General features: G+C 46.3%; 1 protein-coding gene across 4 annotated transcripts; it reads left to right on the top strand.

Annotated features, from left to right (window-relative positions):
• The first annotated feature begins 8,323 nt into the window (after nt 1-8,323).
• LOC130120886 (UBX domain-containing protein 4-like) lies at nt 8,324-18,123 on the top strand. 4 transcript variants are annotated; one of them, XR_008811015.1, is made up of 8 exons: nt 8,324-8,482; nt 9,234-9,336; nt 9,856-9,884; nt 14,884-15,002; nt 15,221-15,413; nt 15,688-15,820; nt 16,936-17,052; nt 17,683-18,123. XR_008811015.1 is itself a non-coding variant. In XM_056289694.1 (7 exons), the coding sequence occupies exons 1-7, from the start codon at nt 8,401-8,403 to the stop codon at nt 17,765-17,767; spliced, it is 744 nt and encodes a 247-aa protein (XP_056145669.1). In that variant the 5' UTR covers nt 8,324-8,400; the 3' UTR covers nt 17,768-18,123. The 4 variants fall into 4 exon arrangements, 2 of the variants coding, with proteins under 2 accessions (XP_056145669.1, XP_056145670.1); XR_008811016.1 differs by having other exon boundaries at nt 15,688-15,846; XM_056289694.1 differs by lacking the exon at nt 16,936-17,052.
• Nucleotides 18,124-18,481: the final 358 nt, after the last annotated feature.

Raw genomic sequence — 18,481 nt, 5'->3', positions numbered from 1 at the left:
TCTTAAAATTGAGGGCTGTACAGCCCTCAATCTTGTCCCTCAACGTAACACTCAGCGGAAAGCCGCCGCATAACACGGCCTTTTGTTAACGTCAAAACGAAACAACAGCTGTAACTATCGTTGGGTATTGTAGCGAATTCGGGGGACAACACAACCACAGGAAGTGCCGCGGCCGGGAGGCGAACCTGTATCACCCGCAACGCAGGAGACATCGCTAACCGCTTGACTAAACGGTCGGACCCGCCAGCAAGCGGCCAGCGTGTCTACGTATCCATGCACGTTACACTATCAATCTCTACGGCTACAGGAGACGCCGCTAGCTCGGCAATCTTATACAAATGTCGGTGCAGACACTTCATGTAGGCTGTATCTTGATAAAAACAACTTCATAACTACATTAACACCGAGAAACATGACTTCTGTAACCCCAGGATGGCGATATATCGCGTGTCCGCACCCGGCACGGATATCGTCAAAAATAAAAATAAATGTAATGCTAGACAGAGGTATATAATCCATAAAATGACATTAAACTAAGATAATACAGTGGTTTTCGTAATTTTTGGATCTCTATTAACAAAGAAAATACTTACATTTATAGCTCGCCTTCTTGCCGGTGTTCGCCGCCATCTTGCTTTGAATGTTGATACGCAAGGCATTGTGGGATAGCACTTACTGCCGAGGGAGGTGCTGGAAAATCTTGTACCTCAACGTAACACTCTGAGAATTGGGACGGCACTAGAACTTCGCGGGAGCGCGCATTGTTGAGACTGAGGGTTAAGAAAGGAATTGGGATTCACCCTAAACTAAGATAATACAGTGGTTTTCGTAATTTTAGCGCTCTATTAACAAAGAAAATACTTACATTTATAGCTCGCCTTCTTGCCGGTGTTCGCCGCCATCTTGCTTTGAATGTTGATACGCAGGGATTGTGGGATAGCACTTACTGCCGAGGGAGGTGCTGGAAGATCTTAAAATTAAGGGCTGTACAGCCCTCAATCTTGTCCCTCAACGTAACACTCAGCGGAAAGCCGCCGCATAACACGGCCTTTTGTTAAGGTCAAAGCGAAACAACAGCTGTAACTATCGTTGGGTATTGTAGCGAATTCGGGGGACAACACAACCACAGGAAGTGCCGCGGCCGGGAAGCGAACCTGTATCACCCGCAACGCAGGAGACATCGCTAACCGCTTGACTAAACGGTCGGACCCGCCAGCCAGCGGCCAGCGTGTCTACGTATCCATGCACGTTACACTATCAATCTCTACGGCTACAGGAGACGCCGCTAGCTCGGCAATCTTATACAAATGTCGGTGCAGACACTTCATGTAGGCTGTATCTTGATAAAACAACTTCATAACTACATTAACACCGAGAAACATGACTTCTGTAACCCCAGGATGGCGATATATCGCGTGTCCGCACCCGGCACGGATATCGTCAAAAATAAAAATAAATGTAATGCTACACAGAGGTACATAATCCATAAAATGACATTAAACTAAGATAATACAGTGGTTTTCGTAATTTTTACATCTCTATTAACAAAGAAAATACTTACATTTATAGCTCGCCTTCTTGTCGGTGTTCGCCGCCATCTTGCTTTGAATGTTGATACGCAGGGATTGTGGGATAGCACTTACTGCCGAGGGAGGTGCTGGAAGATCTTAAAATTGAGGGCTGTACAGCCCTCAATCTTGTCCCTCAACGTAACACTCAGCGGAAAGCCGCCGCATAACACGGCCTTTTGTTAACGTCAAAGCGAAACAACAGCTGTAACTATCGTTGGATATTGTAGCGAATTCGGGGGACAACACAACCACAGGAAGTGCCGCGGCCGGGAAGCGAACCTGTATCGCCCGCAACGCAGGAGACATCGCTAACCGCTTGACTAAACGGTCGGACCCGCCAGCCAGCGGCCAGCGTGTCTACGTATCCATGCACGTTACACTATCAATCTCTACGGCTACAGGAGACGCCGCTAGCTCGGCAATCTTATACAAATGTCGGTGCAGACACTTCATGTAGGCTGTATCTTGATAAAACAACTTCATAACTACATTAACACCGAGAAACATGACTTCTGTAACCCCAGGATGGCGATATATCGCGTGTCCGCACCCGGCACGGATATCGTCAAAAATAAAAATAAAAGTAATGCTACAAAGAGGTACATAATCCATAAAATGACATTAAACTAAGATAATACAGTGGTTTTCGTAATTTTTACATCTCTATTAACAAAGAAAATACTTACATTTATAGCTCGCCTTCTTGCCGGTGTTCGCCGCCATCTTGCTTTGAATGTTGATACGCAAGGCATTGTGGGATAGCACTTACTGCCGAGGGAGGTGCTGGAAGATCTTAAAATTGAGGGCTGTACAGCCCTCAATCTTGTCCCTCAACGTAACACTCAGCGGAAAGCCGCCGCATAACACGGCCTTTTGTTAACGTCAAAGCGAAACAACAGCTGTAACTATCGTTGGATATTGTAGCGAATTCGGGGGACAACACAACCACAGGAAGTGCCGCGGCCGGGAAGCGAACCTGTTTCACCCGCAACGCAGGAGACATCGCTAACCGCTTGACTAAACGGTCGGACCCGCCAGCAGGCGGCCAGCGTGTCTACGTATCCATGCACGTTACACTATCAATCTCTACGGCTACAGGAGACGCCGCTAGCTCGGCAATCTTATACAAATGTCGGTGCAGACACTTCATGTAGGCTGTATCTTGATAAAACAACTTCATAACTACATTAACACCGAGAAACATGACTTCTGTAACCCCAGGATGGCGATATATCGCGTGTCCGCACCCGGCACGGATATCGTCAAAAATAAAAATAAATGTAATGCTACACAGAGGTACATAATCCATAAAATGACATTAAACTAAGATAATACAGTGGTTTTCGTAATTTTTACATCTCTATTAACAAAGAAAATACTTACATTTATAGCTCGCCTTCTTGTCGGTGTTCGCCGCCATCTTGCTTTGAATGTTGATACGCAAGGCATTGTGGGATAGCACTTACTGCCGAGGGAGGTGCTGGAAAATCTTGTACCTCAACGTAACACTCTGAGAATTGGGACGGCACTAGAACTTCGCGGGCGCGCGCATTGTTGAGACTGAGGGTTAAGAAAGGAATTGGGATTCACCCTAAACTAAGATAATACAGTGGTTTTCGTAATTTTAGCGCTCTATTAACAAAGAAAATACTTACATTTATAGCTCGCCTTCTTGCCGGTGTTCGCCGCCATCTTGCTTTGAATGTTGATACGCAGGGATTGTGGGATAGCACTTACTGCCGAGGGAGGTGCTGGAAGATCTTAAAATTGAGGGCTGTACAGCCCTCAATCTTGTCCCTCAACGTAACACTCAGCGGAAAGCCACCGCATAACACGGCCTTTTGTTAACGTCAAAGCGAAAAAATAGCTGTAACTATCGTTGGGTATTGTAGCGAATTCGGGGGACAACACAACCACAGGAAGTGCCGCGGCCGGGAAGCGAACCTGTATCGCCCGCAACGCAGGAGACATCGCTAACCGCTTGACTAAACGGTCGGACCCGCCAGCCAGCGGCCAGCGTGTCTACGTATCCATGCACGTTACACTATCAATCTCTACGGCTACAGGAGACGCCGCTAGCTCGGCAATCTTATACAAATGTCGGTGCAGACACTTCATGTAGGCTGTATCTTGATAAAACAACTTCATAACCACATTAACACCGAGAAACATGACTTCTGTAACCCCAGGATGGCGATATATCGCATGTCCGCACCCGGCACGGATATCGTCAAAAATAAAAATAAATGTAATGCTACACAGAGGTACATAATCCATAAAGTGACATTAAACTAAGATAATACAGTGGTTTTCGTAATTTTTACATCTCTATTAACAAAGAAAATACTTACATTTATAGCTCGCCTTCTTGTCGGTGTTCGCCGCCATCTTGCTTTGAATGTTGATACGCAGGGATTGTGGGATAGCACTTACTGCCGAGGGAGGTGCTGGAAGATCTTAAAATTGAGGGCTGTACAGCCCTCAATCTTGTCCCTCAACGTAACACTCAGCGGAAAGCCGCCGCATAACACGGCCTTTTGTTAACGTCAAAGCGAAACAACAGCTGTAACTATCGTTGGATATTGTAGCGAATTCGGGGGACAACACAACCACAGGAAGTGCCGCGGCCGGGAAGCGAACCTGTATCGCCCGCAACGCAGGAGACATCGCTAACCGCTTGACTAAACGGTCGGACCCGCCAGCCAGCGGCCAGCGTGTCTACGTATCCATGCACGTTACACTATCAATCTCTACGGCTACAGGAGACGCCGCTAGCTCGGCAATCTTATACAAATGTCGGTGCAGACACTTCATGTAGGCTGTATCTTGATAAAACAACTTCATAACTACATTAACACCGAGAAACATGACTTCTGTAACCCCAGGATGGCGATATATCGCGTGTCCGCACCCGGCACGGATATCGTCAAAAATAAAAATAAAAGTAATGCTACAAAGAGGTACATAATCCATAAAATGACATTAAACTAAGATAATACAGTGGTTTTCGTAATTTTTACATCTCTATTAACAAAGAAAATACTTACATTTATAGCTCGCCTTCTTGCCGGTGTTCGCCGCCATCTTGCTTTGAATGTTGATACGCAAGGCATTGTGGGATAGCACTTACTGCCGAGGGAGGTGCTGGAAGATCTTAAAATTGAGGGCTATACAGCCCTCAATCTTGTCGCTCAACGTAACTCTCTGAAAATTGGCACGGCAGTAGTACTTCGCGGGAGCGCGCATTTTGAGACTGAGGGTTAAGAAAGGAATTGGGATTCACCCTAAACTAAGATAATACAGTGGTTTCGTAATTTTTAGATCTCTGTTAACAAAGAAAATACTTACATTTATAGCTCGCCTTCTTAACACTGAGAATTGGGACGGCACTAGCACTTCGCGGGAGTGCGCATTTTTGAGACTGAGGGTTAAGATTGAGGGTTAAGATAGGAATTGGTATTCACCCGCCATTTTTATTGCTAAATTCCCATTTAGTGTTTCCCCATATTGTGCCTTGGTGGAGTGACTTTGTGGATTTTAAGAAAGCATATGACAGGGTGCCGAGGGAGGAGGTGTGGCATTGTATGAGGAACTTGGGAGTTGCAGAGAAGTATGTAGGAGTGGTGCAGGATATGTATGAGGGAAGTGTGACAATGGTGAGGTGTGCTATTCGAATGACAGATGGGTTCAAGGTGGAGGATGAATTACACCAAGGATCGGCTCTGAGCCCTTTCTTGTGTGCAATGGTGATGGACAGGTTGACAGACGAGATCAGGCAGGAGTCTGCGTGGAATATGATGCTTGTAGATGACATTGTGGTCTGTAGCGAGTGTAGGGTGCAGGTTGAGGAGAGCCTGGAGAGGTGGAGGTATGAACTGGAGAGAAGAGGAATGAAAGTCAGTAGGCGCAAGACGGAATACATATGCCTGAATGAGAGGGAGGAGAATGGAATGGTGAGGATGCAAGGAGTAGAGGTGATGAAGGCATATGAGTGTAAATACACTGCTCAAAAAAATAAAGGGAACACATAAGCAATGCAATGTAGCTCCAAGTCAATCACACTTTTGAGATATCAACCTGTCCAGTTAGGAAGCAACACTGATTTGTGACTCAATTTCACCTGTTGGTAAATTGTCTAATTTCCACCAGGTGGAAATTAGACAATTTGCAAGACAACCCCTATAAAAGGAATGGATTTGCAGGTGGTGGCCACAGACCATTTGCCTGTCCTCATCTTTTTTGGCCGATCTTTGGTTAGTTTTTCATTTTGCTAGTGCCCTCACCACTAGAGGTGGCATGAGGCGGTATCTGCAACCTACAGAAGTTGCTCAGGTAGTGCAGCTCATCCAGGATGGCACATCAATGCGTGCTGTGGCAAGAAGATTTGATGTGTCTCCCAGCACAGTGTCCAGAGCATGGAGGAGGTACCAGGAGACAGGCCAGTACACCAGGAGACGTGGAGGGGGCTGCAGGAGGACAACAACCCCGCAGCAGGACCGCTATCTGGTCCTTTGTGCAAGGAGGAACAGGAGGAGCACTGCCGGAGCCCTACAAAACGACCTTCAACAGGCCACTAATGTGCAGGTTTCTGCTCAAACAGTGAGAATTAGAATGCATGAGGATGGTATGAGGGCCCGACGTCCACAATTGGGGCCTGTGCTCACAGCCCAACACCGTGCAGCCCGATTGACCTTTGTCAGAGAACATCTTGGTTGGCAGATTCGCCATTGGCGCCCTGTGCTCTTCACAGATGAGAGCAGGTTCACACTGAACACATGTGACAGATGTGAGAGAGTCTGGAGACGCTGTGGAGAACGTTCTGCTGCCTGCAACATCCTCCAGCATGACCAGTTTGGCGGTGGGTCAGTGATGGTCTGGGGAGGCATATCCTTGGAGGGCCGCACAGACCTCTATGTGCTAGCCAGAGGTACCATGACTGCCATTAGGTACCAGGATGAGATCCTCAGACCCATTGTCAGACCATATGCTGGTGCAGTGGGCCCTGGGTTCCTGCTCATGCATGACAATGCTCGTCCTCATGTGGCCAGAGTGTGTCAGCAGTTCCTGTATGTCGAGGGCATTGATGCTATGGACTGGCCTGCACGTTCCCCAGACCTGAATCCAATCGAGCACCTCTGGGACATCATGTCTCGTACCATCCGCCAACGCGATGTCGCACCACAGACTGTCCAGGAGTTGACCGATGCCCTGATCCAGGTCTGGGAGGAGATCCCTCAGGAGACCATCCGTCGTCTCATCAGGAGCATGCCCAGACGTTGTAGGGAGTGCATACAGGCACGTGGAGGCCACACACACTACTGAGCCTCATTTTGAATCGTCTTGAAGAATTTCCACAGAAGTTGGATCAGCCTATGTTCTCATTTTCCACTTTGATTTTGAGTATGATTCTGAATCCAGACCTTAATGGGCTAATGATTTTGATTTCCATTGATCATTCTTAGGTTATTTTGCTCTAAACACATTCCTCTGTCTAATAAATAAAGATTTTCAGCTGAAATATTTCATTCATCGAGGTCTATATTGTGTTTTTAGGTGTTCCCTTTATTTTTTTGAGCAGTATACTTGGGGTCAATTGTCCGAAGTAACGGGGAGTGCCAAAGAGAGGTGAAGAAGAGAGTGCAGGCAGGGTGAAGTGGGTGGAGAAGAGTGTCAGGAGTAATTTGCGACAGAAGGGTACCAGCAAAAGGAAGGTTTACGAGATGGTAGTGAGACCAGCTATGTTGTATGACGAAAAGACAGGAAGCGGAGCTGGAGGTGGCAGAGCTGAAGATGTTCAGATTTTCATTGGGAATGACGAAGAAGGACAGGATTAGGAACGAGTATATTAGAGGGAGAGCTCAGGTTGGACGGTTTGGAGACAAAGCAAGAGAGGCAAGATTGGGATGGTTAGGACATGTGTGGAGGAGAGATGCAGGGTATATTGGGAGAAGGAAGCTGAATATGGAACTGCCAGGGAAGAGGAAAAGAGGAAGGCCAAAAAGGAGGTTTATGGATGTGGTGAGCCACATGCAGGCGGCTGGTGTGACAGAGAAAGATGCAGAGGACAGGAAGAGATGGAAAAGGATGATTCGCTGTGGCGCCCCCTAACGGGAGCAGCCGAAAGCAGTAGTAGATAAAATGGACACACGAATTGAAAGGACTCTTCCAGAAAAAAAGGACATTGACATTATCTGACACCAATTCAAGAAACCTCCAGGAGCATTAGCAGTTATTTCACCATGGGCTGGTTTCACCGGACTCATATAAAGCCTTGTCCTTGACTAAATTGACTATTGCATGGAGAGTCTAAAATCCACATTAAATTTAATCCAGGACACGGCTGAATATGTCTCTGGGAAACCGACACCATGCGTTTAAATCCACTTAAACGTATTGTAGCGAATTCCAGGGGGGGGGGCACGGGAACTGCCGCGGCCGGGACCCCGAATTCGTTACAGTATCAATAATGTAACAAAGTATTTCTGATTCTGGTTTATTTTTAATGAAATGCATCCTTCTCCATTGTCTGGTATGGGTTTATATGTGCGTTTTTGTGATCTTGACTGCTGTCTAATGTGAATGTGTTGATGATTTTCTGCAATCATCCTTAAACTCTTAATATCTTCTCCGACACTTAACAGTCGTCAGCGTGTTTTATTTTTGAAGAAGAAGAAAGAGGCATACAATTTCAGACCGGAAATGGTCATTTACTTTGCGCTGGCTTGATCTGCACTAGGCTCCCGTAGCAACAAACTGACTGGGTTTGAAGGTGTGATGCGTCTGGTCGGCAGCATTACGAAACCAGAGACAGACAACACAATCTAGAAAGATGCTTTGGTCTGAGGGTTCGATTCCCGCTGCCATCGCCTCCGCTAAGCAACAGAACTTCGTCTTTGTCGTTGTCATTACAGGTATTTGGGTAGATTAGCTAATGTCAGCTAGCGCGATTAGCGTGATAAGCTTGAACGGCGACTAGCGCGTTGCTAGCCGTTTGCCCGTGTTAGACAATGGTGTTAGCTGCTAGCCAGCTAGCAGGTTGCTAGCCGTCTGCCCATGTTAGCCAACGGTGTTAGCCGCTAGCCTGGCGAAACTAGTTGGAGGTGGTCTGCCGAGTTTCGTGACACCAACAAAATCGAAAATGTAGACACCTCGAGATAAAAGTGTTCTCAGCGCGGTTAGGAATATGGTTTGGTACTATTACATGTTAAATTAACAAAAGTCCCCCGTATGTTTGCCAGTCAGCTAGCTAATTCAGTTATCCTGTTACGCTCCAGTAACCGTCGTTAAACTGAGATCCGAAAGTACCAGAATAACATCAGGTGCATGGAGACAGACAGCAACAGCAACCCATCTGTCTGTTAGTGCAACATTTATTTAAGATCAGGGTCAGCTGGCTGGAACTGTGTTTACTCCTGTCAAGCTGCTGGCGGGGACAGCAGCACACGGACTCGGATGGGATTGGACACTCACTGTTGCGTAACAGAGACTGATATCAGTAACGCCAACGTAGCTGTGACTTAGCTGGTTCTTGTGATTGAATGTTAGCCATTCTATAGTTGTCTAGACTTGTACAATACCTGACATGATGATCAAGGGTGGGACATGGGCAGTGGGATGTCAAAATGACTCAATGTTGTCAAATCCCCCCACCCACCCACCCAGGCGAAGATGAGCAGTCTGCACAGCTGATGTCCAGCTGGGAGGACGAAAAAGTCTCTGAAGCAGCACAGACATGTTGTGTGGCGATCAAAGTGGATGCCAAGAGGTAGGGATGCTCACATTTAAAGGGAATTGCCATTTGTTTAAGCAGTATATATAAGTTAATATTAGGTCCTTCATTACAAAACTCTGTTTAGGAGAGCAGAAACAAAATGTTGCCCGTGTCACGAATACAGAAAGCAAAGAAACCGCATGATACATGATGTAATGAAGACTTACACCTCATCTGATACTGAGTAGATATCCATCCATCCATCCATCCATCCATTATCTTAACCACTTATCCTGCTCTCAGGGTCGCGGGGATGCTGGAGCCTATTCCAGCAGTCATTGGGTCTTGTCATACCGTCACAGTAAAGCAGCTATGCATCTTGATGACATCAGTGATTCATTGATTTCATAAAATTGTTGCTTGCTTGGGTTCAGATTTTGGGGAGTTTCATTTACTGATAAGCAATATATTTGGCAGTATCTGGACGTGAACGTGTAATAAGTGGAATTTGAAATAGGCCAGGCTATTGAGTCAAGATGCCAATTGACTCTGATGTCTGTTTTTTTTCTGCAGCGAGACATGTGTTCAGTTCTCCCAGATCTGTATCCTTTTTTGTATGCTGAGTGGTTTTGATTTCTCAATTTGTTGTCATGATGTTTGTTTTCCACTCTTACAAAGTGGTCCTTGTGGATTTGTTGTGAGATTTATTAGCATTTTTAACTATCAGTCAGTTGTTTACCCTTGTGGGCTTTGTAATGTCCGTAGACGCCTTGTCTTACTGACATAAGAATAATTCAAGAACGAGCCGACTTCGTAGGTTCTTAACTGTGTAGCTTTTACTAGCGTTCATCCGACATACAACCTTCATAACATGCCCTTCTAACTTCCTGTATACGTCACCCGCACTGCACGTACACCCGTGAGTAGGTCAAGTTAAACACGTGACCTTTCATTCATTACATCTCCCCCTCTAAGATGATTTTCTAACCTGTACATCACCCCCCTTTTCACAAAAAAAATAAAAAATCCCCCACAGTACACAAGTCCATACGCCTCACAAATCCAGCCGGATTGCTGGCTTGCTCACCCTGCCAGAGCGAGTAACATATGGTGTGGAAGTTGGCCTTTCTGCTGCTCGGGACTCATCCATGTTTCCATTCTCCCCTGGAGTGACATGGTCAGGATCCCTGCTGACAAAGGTGAGTGTTTTAGGTGTAGCCAACAGGTGGCGCCTGTTCCTTCTGTAATGTTCACCTTGAGCTGTCTCCACTATGTAGGATCTGGGAGTGGAGCTCTGACTGTGAACAACTGCTGGCATTGTCCATGTTTTCTGTCCATCAAGTTTGGTGAGTACTGCGTCACCCGAGTTCAGTGGGCGCAGTGTCCGCACGCCGTTCCTGCGGTTGTAGTAGAAAGCCTGCCTCGACTTGGCTGCGGCGTCAGCGGTTTTGATCAGTTCCTCTTTAGGCCAGGCCGGTTTCAGGTTATGCTGCAATGTGGGTAAGGTGGTTCTGAGTCTCCTACCCATGAGCAATTCCGCTGGACTGGCTCCAGTGGAAGAAGAGGGTGTAGCTCTGTATGTCAACAGGGCGAGGAGAGGGTCTTCCTGCCTTAATATGCTTTTGACTATCTGAACAGCCCTCTCTGCCTGTCCATTACTCTGGGGGTAGTGTGGGCTTGAAGTCACATGGATGAAATCATAATCCTCACTGAACCTCCTCATCTCTTCTGAAACTAGCTGTGGCCCATTATCGCTAACTACAATTTCAGGGATACCAAAACGTGCAAATGTAGCCTTCAGCCTAGCTACAACCTGACTGCTAGTAGTTGTTGGTAGATTTAGGTTCTCCAAAAACCTGGAATAATAGTCAGACACTATCAAGTAGTTTTGCTTTTTGTACTCACACAGGTCTATGACAACTTTCTGCCATGGTCTGGATGGGAGCTCACTTGACATTAAAGGCTCTTTTCTCTGTGTGTTCTTGTGTTCGCTGCAGAATTGACATTGCTGTATCTTTGTTGTAATGTGCTCTGTCATTTTGGGCCACCACACTGACTGGCTAGCTCTCTCTCTGCACTTAACTATCCCCTGGTGCCCGTCGTGTATTCTGTCTAAGATCACCTCCCTCATCTCTGTGGGAATGACGATACGACTGCCTCTGATGACTAAACCATCTACCGCAGATAACTCCCCTCTCACCTGATAAAAGTCTCTGACTGTCTCCGGCACTTTATCGACATACCCAGGCCAGCCGTGTCTGATGAAGCCCAACACTGTCTGGAGCTGCAGATCCCCATCCGTGCTCTGTTTTATCTCCTGCATCCTTTGAGGTGTGGCAGGCACCTGGCACACGATGGCATCAATGTGCGCTGCAACATCGTCATGAGAAGCACCATCTCCGTAGCGCTGCTCTGGGCCTCTGGAGAGTGCATCAGCCACAGCTAAAGTTTTTCCTGGTGCGTATTCAGCCACTGCATTGAAACGCATCAGCCTCATTAACAGTCTCTGGCACCTAATGGGCACATTATCCAAGTCTTTGCTGTTCATGAGAGGCACTAGTGGTTTATGATCGGTGACAAGTCTGAAATTGTCAAGCTCAAACAAGTACTTCTCGAACCTTTCACATGCCCAGACGCTGGCTAAACACTCTTTCTCGATCTGTGCGTACCTTGTCTCTGCGTCACTCAGCCGTCGGGAGCAGTAGGCCACGGGCTTCCAGTGTTCCCCGTGCTGCTGGAGCAGAACGCCTCCCAGCCCGTAGCTGCTGGCATCTGCTGACACCACCGTAGCCTTAGTGACGTCATAAAAGGTGAGTACCGGGGCGGTGGCGAGTGCTGCTTTAAGGTCTTGGAATGCTGTGTTCTGTGCAGGTCCCCACAGCCACTCTGTCGTTGCTTTAAGCAGTCCATAAAGCGGCTGACCTACAGTGGACAGCTCTGGGACGTATTTTGCCAAATAGTTCACCATCCCGAGGAACCTCTTGAGTTCCGTCACGTTCTGGGGCTGAGGAAAGTTCTCTATTCCGGCCACTTTGTCCAGGTCAGGTCTGATGCCTGCCTCGTTGATGATATGACCAAGGAAGCGGACTTGTTTCTGTTTGAACTTGCATTTCGCTTGGTTCAGTTTGAGACCTGCTGTTTCAATGACCCCCAGCGCCTCTGCTAGGCGCCGGTCATGGATTTCCTCAGTCTCTCCATGTATAAGGATGTCATCCATGTACACCTCTGTGCCCTCTAGCCCGGTCAGTTTCCGCCATCTTTCTCTGGAAAATCTCTGGAGCACTCGTTATACCAAATGGAAGGCGGCAGAAAGCATACCTCCCAAATGGGGTGATGAAAGTGGTGAGCCCCCTGCTGTCTTCATGCAAGGGGATCTGGTAAAACCCACTTGCTGCATCCAACGTTGTGAAGAACTTTGACCCTGCGAGCCTTGGCATTATTTCCTCCATAGTGGGCAGCACGTATTTCTCACGTTTCACCGCTCGATTCAGCCTCCTGAGGTCAGCGCAGCAGCGAACCTCTTTCTTGTTCGGTTTCAGCACCGGCACCATAGCGGCGCACCATTCTGTGGGCTGAGTCACTTTTTCAATAATGCCCTCATTTTCCATGCGCTGCAGTTCTTTCTTAACCAGTGGTACAAGTGGCAGCGGTATCCGTCTGGCTGTATGCACCGCGTATGGCTGGGCACCCTCCACCAGAGCTATTTTCACTGGGTCTGTTTTCAGCGGTCCACTTGAACCGAAAACTCCACTGACCTCATTCATCCGCTTCACTAGACCCATCTCCACTGCCTCTGGACGACTCAGCAGACAGCTGCCTCTCCCCTTGATCACATACACTGGAAAGGAGTATTGTTTCTCCTTGTAGTTGGTTGTGGCTTGAAACTGTCCTATGCAGCTGATGTTTCCACCTGGGCTTATGAAGCATGTGTCAGGAGGTCCCAGTTTTATGTTTGGCTTCAGCTTTTTAAATGTCCCTTGGTTGATAACAGTAGCGTCAGCCCCCGTGTCAATTTTAAAGGTTATTGGTACATCACTTATTGTTAAACTAACAGTCCAATCTTCCTGACTGCTCTCTTTGCCAACTTCTCCCAGAAAGTACAGCTGTTTAACCTCTTCAGTGACTTCTCTCACCGCTTTAGAGTGACATACACGCTCCCAATGTCCCTTTTTATGACACTTGTTGCACTTACTGTTCGTTGCAGGACACTTCCGCTCATCGGTGTGCTGCGTCTTGCCGCACCTCCCGCATTCATCTACTTTGTTGGTTGCAGGTCTGCTGCCACCATGACGCTGTCCGCCCTTTTTGTTTTGGCGTCCGTCCCGCCGTCGGACAACATTGACGTTAGCCAGCTGGGCCTCTGGTTGGTTAGCTTGGAGGCTGAGCTGCTTTGTTATTGCCTCCGCCTGGCGCACTTGTTCAATGACTTTCACCAGAGTAAGGTCCGCTGTGAGCTGGAACTGACGGGAGAGCACCTTATCTTTTATGCCCACTACCAGACGATCTCTGATATGTTCATCCCTCTTGTCCCCAAACTCACAGTGTTCAGACAGCTCATACAATGTCCGGATGTACATCTCCGCTGTCTCTCCTGGCTGCTGGCTACGTTGATAGAAGCACGCCCTCTCATGTATGATGTTACGGCGGGGAATAAAGTAGTCATCGAACTTTTTCAGTACGATATCATAGTCCACTTTATCACCCTCCGCCGCGAAGTCAAACGAGCTGAATATCTTTTCAGCCTCGCTGCCCATTGCATAAATCAGCGAACTCACTTGAATCTCCCCGTCGTCTTTATCCAGCTTTGTCGCGAGCCTGAAGCGCGAAAACCGTTGTTTCCACTCCGGCCATTCAACGGGGCAGTCAAACTTGAATTCACTCGGCGGATTAAACTTCGGCATGACCGCTCGTGTTCCGATACACAGACTATTCTGACACCATGTAATGTCCGTAGACGCCTTGTCTTACTGACATAAGAATAATTCAAGAACGAGCCGACTTCGTAGGTTCTTAACTGTGTAGCTTTTACTAGCGTTCATCCGACATACAACCTTCATAACATGCCCTTCTAACTTCCTGTATACGTCACCCGCACTGCACGTACACCCGTGAGTAGGTCAAGTTCAACACGTGACCTTTCATTCATTACAGGCTTCATTTTCTGGTTTTCATTCATGATTCATTAATCCGGGTATTGGCAATAAGAAGCTCCTACTTGATATTGGTTAAAGACACAGGGGCCATTAATGAATACATGAGGTGATTAAAACGGAAATGGCTTATTCAATCCAAAGGGGACAGGACTTTGATTTTAAGTCGCGAAATGTCAGTATCTGTACAATTTTTTTCTCTTAATTTGTCAGATTAAATTAGATTACCCAATTTCCCCACAGGGATGAATGAAGTATTCTGATTCTGAATGGCCAAAGTTAACAATGTCAACTAAAATACTAATGTTGACTTTCTTCATCTTTATTTACTACAGGTTCAGCACTCATTATGTGTATTTGGTCAAAAGATAATATCTTGGAGCTCTAGTTTAAATCCTGTTTAAGGGGCATTGTTGTGAGATTATCCCTTAACTTCCTCCTACACAAAAAGACCCAGTAGTGTGCATTCCATCCAGTTTTTTCATTGGAGGGGATGGAACTCCCCTTGAGGTCATTGCCGGAAGCATGTCTGCTGAGGAACTCACGAAAAGAATCAGCAAAGTGAAACAGGTAGGGACAAAAGAGGTGGGATTGCGAGTTTTAATGACCGGGACACCACTCTTGTTTAATGACAAATAACATTACTGGCACAGTGGGATAACTGTTGATTTTCTGAAATGTTTAAAGCAGGAGTTCCTGCCAGGCATTGCTTATCTCCTGGCCAAGACATTTTTTCTGGTGACGACATGATGTTTCAATATTTTCTCACTATATTTCTCTTCTGACAGATGCAAGCTGAGCAGGTTCGTGGCAGGATCATAGTATCACCAGAACCAGAAGCTCCAGCGGCGGCCAACCCGTCTGTCAGCATACCCACAGAGCCAGCCCTGGGCACAACAGTGCTGCCCGCCTCTAACCCCGAGCCCACTCTGGCACTACCAGCAACCACAGAAGCTGCCCCAGTACCAGGCACATCAAAAGGTAAGTGACAAAGGAATGCAAAACCGCTAGACCTCCATTATGTACAGCCAGACTTTCCTGGGAGACGGGCCTAGCCAAAGCAAATGACTTCAACTAAGCTACGTATTGAGCTTGCTGGTTTGCTGTGTTCATGATGGAGAGAGAGAGAATATGATGGTCTTGTTGCCCATATGTAATACCAGAACAGATAACAGGTTTTGAAAAGGGTTTTTTTTTTCAATATGCAATTATTGTATGCTCAGTCACTGCTGTTGATCTATTCTGTTACTTCTAGAATCCCTCTCCAGACCACTAGATGAAAGTGGCCTTTTGGGGACTGAGAGCCCTGGGAAGGACAGAAGTGCATCATCAGATGACACCTTTCATAGTTCTCACCCTGATGAAACCCTGGATGCCAAGGTGGACAGGTGAAGACATGTAGACATTCACAAACGTATGCACGTGCTTGCACACACACACTTTTACATTTGGATAAAACTGAGATGCTGGTAGTTGGCTCTGCTAGACAGACACCAATTTGATCAAGTAACAATAACAATCGACAGCTGTAACTTCACAAAGTGTGGCAGCCAAAAATCTTAGTATTACCTTTGATAAGCACATTGAAGAAATTACCAAGACTTCCTTTTTTCACTTGCATAACATAGCTAAAATTCGGTCTTTCCTGTCTATGGCTGACGCAGAGACTCTAATACATGCATTTGTTTCATCCAGACTTGATTACTGTAAAGTTCTGTTTTCAGGTTTGATACATGCTAGTACTAAAAGTTTTCAGATGGTTCAAAATGCTGCAGCTAGAATCCTAACTAAAACTAGAAAATTTGACCATATTATACCAATTCCTGCCTCCCTTCATTGGCTTCCTATTCTTGTTAGATCAGAATACAGGGTGCTTCTGCTGACTTATAAAATCCTAACTGGGCTTGCCCCATCTTACCTGTCTGATCTCCTTAAACCGTACATTCCATCTCAAGATCTCCACTCTCATCAGATCGGTGGTTTGAATCCCCGCGTTACTGCCGGCTTGGCTGGCTGTCCCTACAGACACAATTGCCCATGTCTGCGGGAGGGAAGCCAGATGTGGGTATGTTTCCTGGTCGCTGCACTAGCGCCTCCTCTTGTCGTTCAAAGTGACTGTTCGGGGTGAGGGGGAACTGTGGAGAATAGCGCAATCCTTCCACACACTACATCCCCCTGGCGAAACTCCTCACTGTCAGGTGAAAAGAAGCAGCTGGTGACTCCACGTGTATTGGAGGAGGCATGTGGTAGTCTGCAGCCCTTCCCGGATCGGCAGAGGGGTTGGAGCAGCGACTGAGATGGCTCGGCAGAGTGGGGTAATTGGCCGGGTACAATTGGGGAGAAAAATGGGGGGGGACAGGGAGTGCAGAAGAGAGTGCAGGCAGGGTGGAGTGGGTGGAGAAGAGTGTTATTTGCGACAGAAGGATACCAGCAAGAGTTAAAGGGAAGGTTTACACGATGGTAGTGAGACCAGCTATGTTGTATGGTTTGGATACTGTGACAGTGACTAAAAGACACGGAGGACATGCAGGCGGCTGGTGTGAAAGAGGAAACTGCAGAGGACAGGAAGAGATGGAAACGGATGATCCTCTGTGGTGAACCCTAACGGGAGCAGCCGAAGGTAGTAGTAGTATTAGATATAATGACAGCAAAGCAAAAAAGCTAAAGTGGCTTCAGATATTTTGAAATGCTGAAGCAAGACATGCTGTCAGTTGTCTGTTCACCATGAAAATGTTACAGATGATAATGCTCCCATTTTTAAGCAGACCATTATGGTTGTTTGGCCATTAGCTGATGGATTTGCATGCATCCCAATGATATCCTATGCTTTCGTCTTCAGGTAGCATGAAATATCACCAGCAGACACAAAAAAGAATTTCAAGTCACCTACTTTCGGAGGACGTGTTTTCTAATGCATTTCTACCTTTAGGAAGCTAAATGATTTTCTTTAACTATCAAAGTTAATGCATTAACACATGTGACTAATTTGAAACTGTTAACGTGGTAAAAATGCTAATAGTTGAAAGATATAGGTGTTTGAAACGGTAAAACTCGGTATAAAAAACTTGAATGGAACTTTGGATAAAACAAATAGTATGTACATATTGCTAGAGCTAGGAAATATAGCAATACAATGAGTGAAAAGAATGACATACAAATGAAAGCCACTTTATTCAACATTGTAATCGTACAACGGATTGTATTATTACAATGAATTTGTTCTCTGCATTTAACCCATCCTATTGTATAGGAGCAGTGGGCAGCTGCAGCGTCCGGGGACCAACTCCAGATCTTTTTTTGATAGCCTTTGTCAGGGGCACAGACAGGAGTATTAACCCTAACATGCATGACTTTTTGATGGTGGGAGGAAACCGGAGTACCCGGAGGAAACCCATACAGACACAGGGAGAACATGCAAACTCCACACGGAAAGGACCTTGGACGGCCTGGGGTTCAAACCCAGGACCTTCTTGCTGTGAGGCAACAGTGCTAACCAATTGGCCACAGTGCAGCACAATATAATATTGATATTGTGATATCAGCAAGCTATTGTCTGGGATTTTGATTTTAATAATACTGAGATGTACCTTAAATGTTGTTCTTCCAGGGTCTTAAAGGCTGCATTACAGTAAAATGATACAATTTTCTGAACTTATAGGACGGTTTTAGCAGAGTGAAATAAACAGTGAATGTCTCTACCTGCTTGGTCATCATACCCTCATTACTAATGATTTCTCATTTCTTCTTCTGTGTAAATAATATCTAATGAAAGCACCCGTAGTCATCCCCAAAATATTGTCATATTATCAGTAGAGGTATTTAATCAAAAATATTGTGACATCTGATTTTGTCAGCATCGCCCAGCCCAACATATTGCAATGTGAAGTTGTCTTTACATCAGAGCATAAGTCCAAAGTACCACCCGAGTGCCGTGGCACGCCGGTGTTAGTACTGATACAACAGCAGACTGTTAGTCAAACTGCACTTGCTGAGTGAAGCCAGAACTACATCAGATAAACTGACAAATGCAATAATAAAATGGATCACCA

This window comes from Lampris incognitus, chromosome 11 (genome assembly GCF_029633865.1).
Source record: "Lampris incognitus isolate fLamInc1 chromosome 11, fLamInc1.hap2, whole genome shotgun sequence".
NCBI lineage: Eukaryota > Metazoa > Chordata > Actinopteri > Lampriformes > Lampridae > Lampris > Lampris incognitus.
Note: the sequence above shows the minus strand (reverse complement) of the source record. Positions and strands in the feature narration are given on the sequence as shown.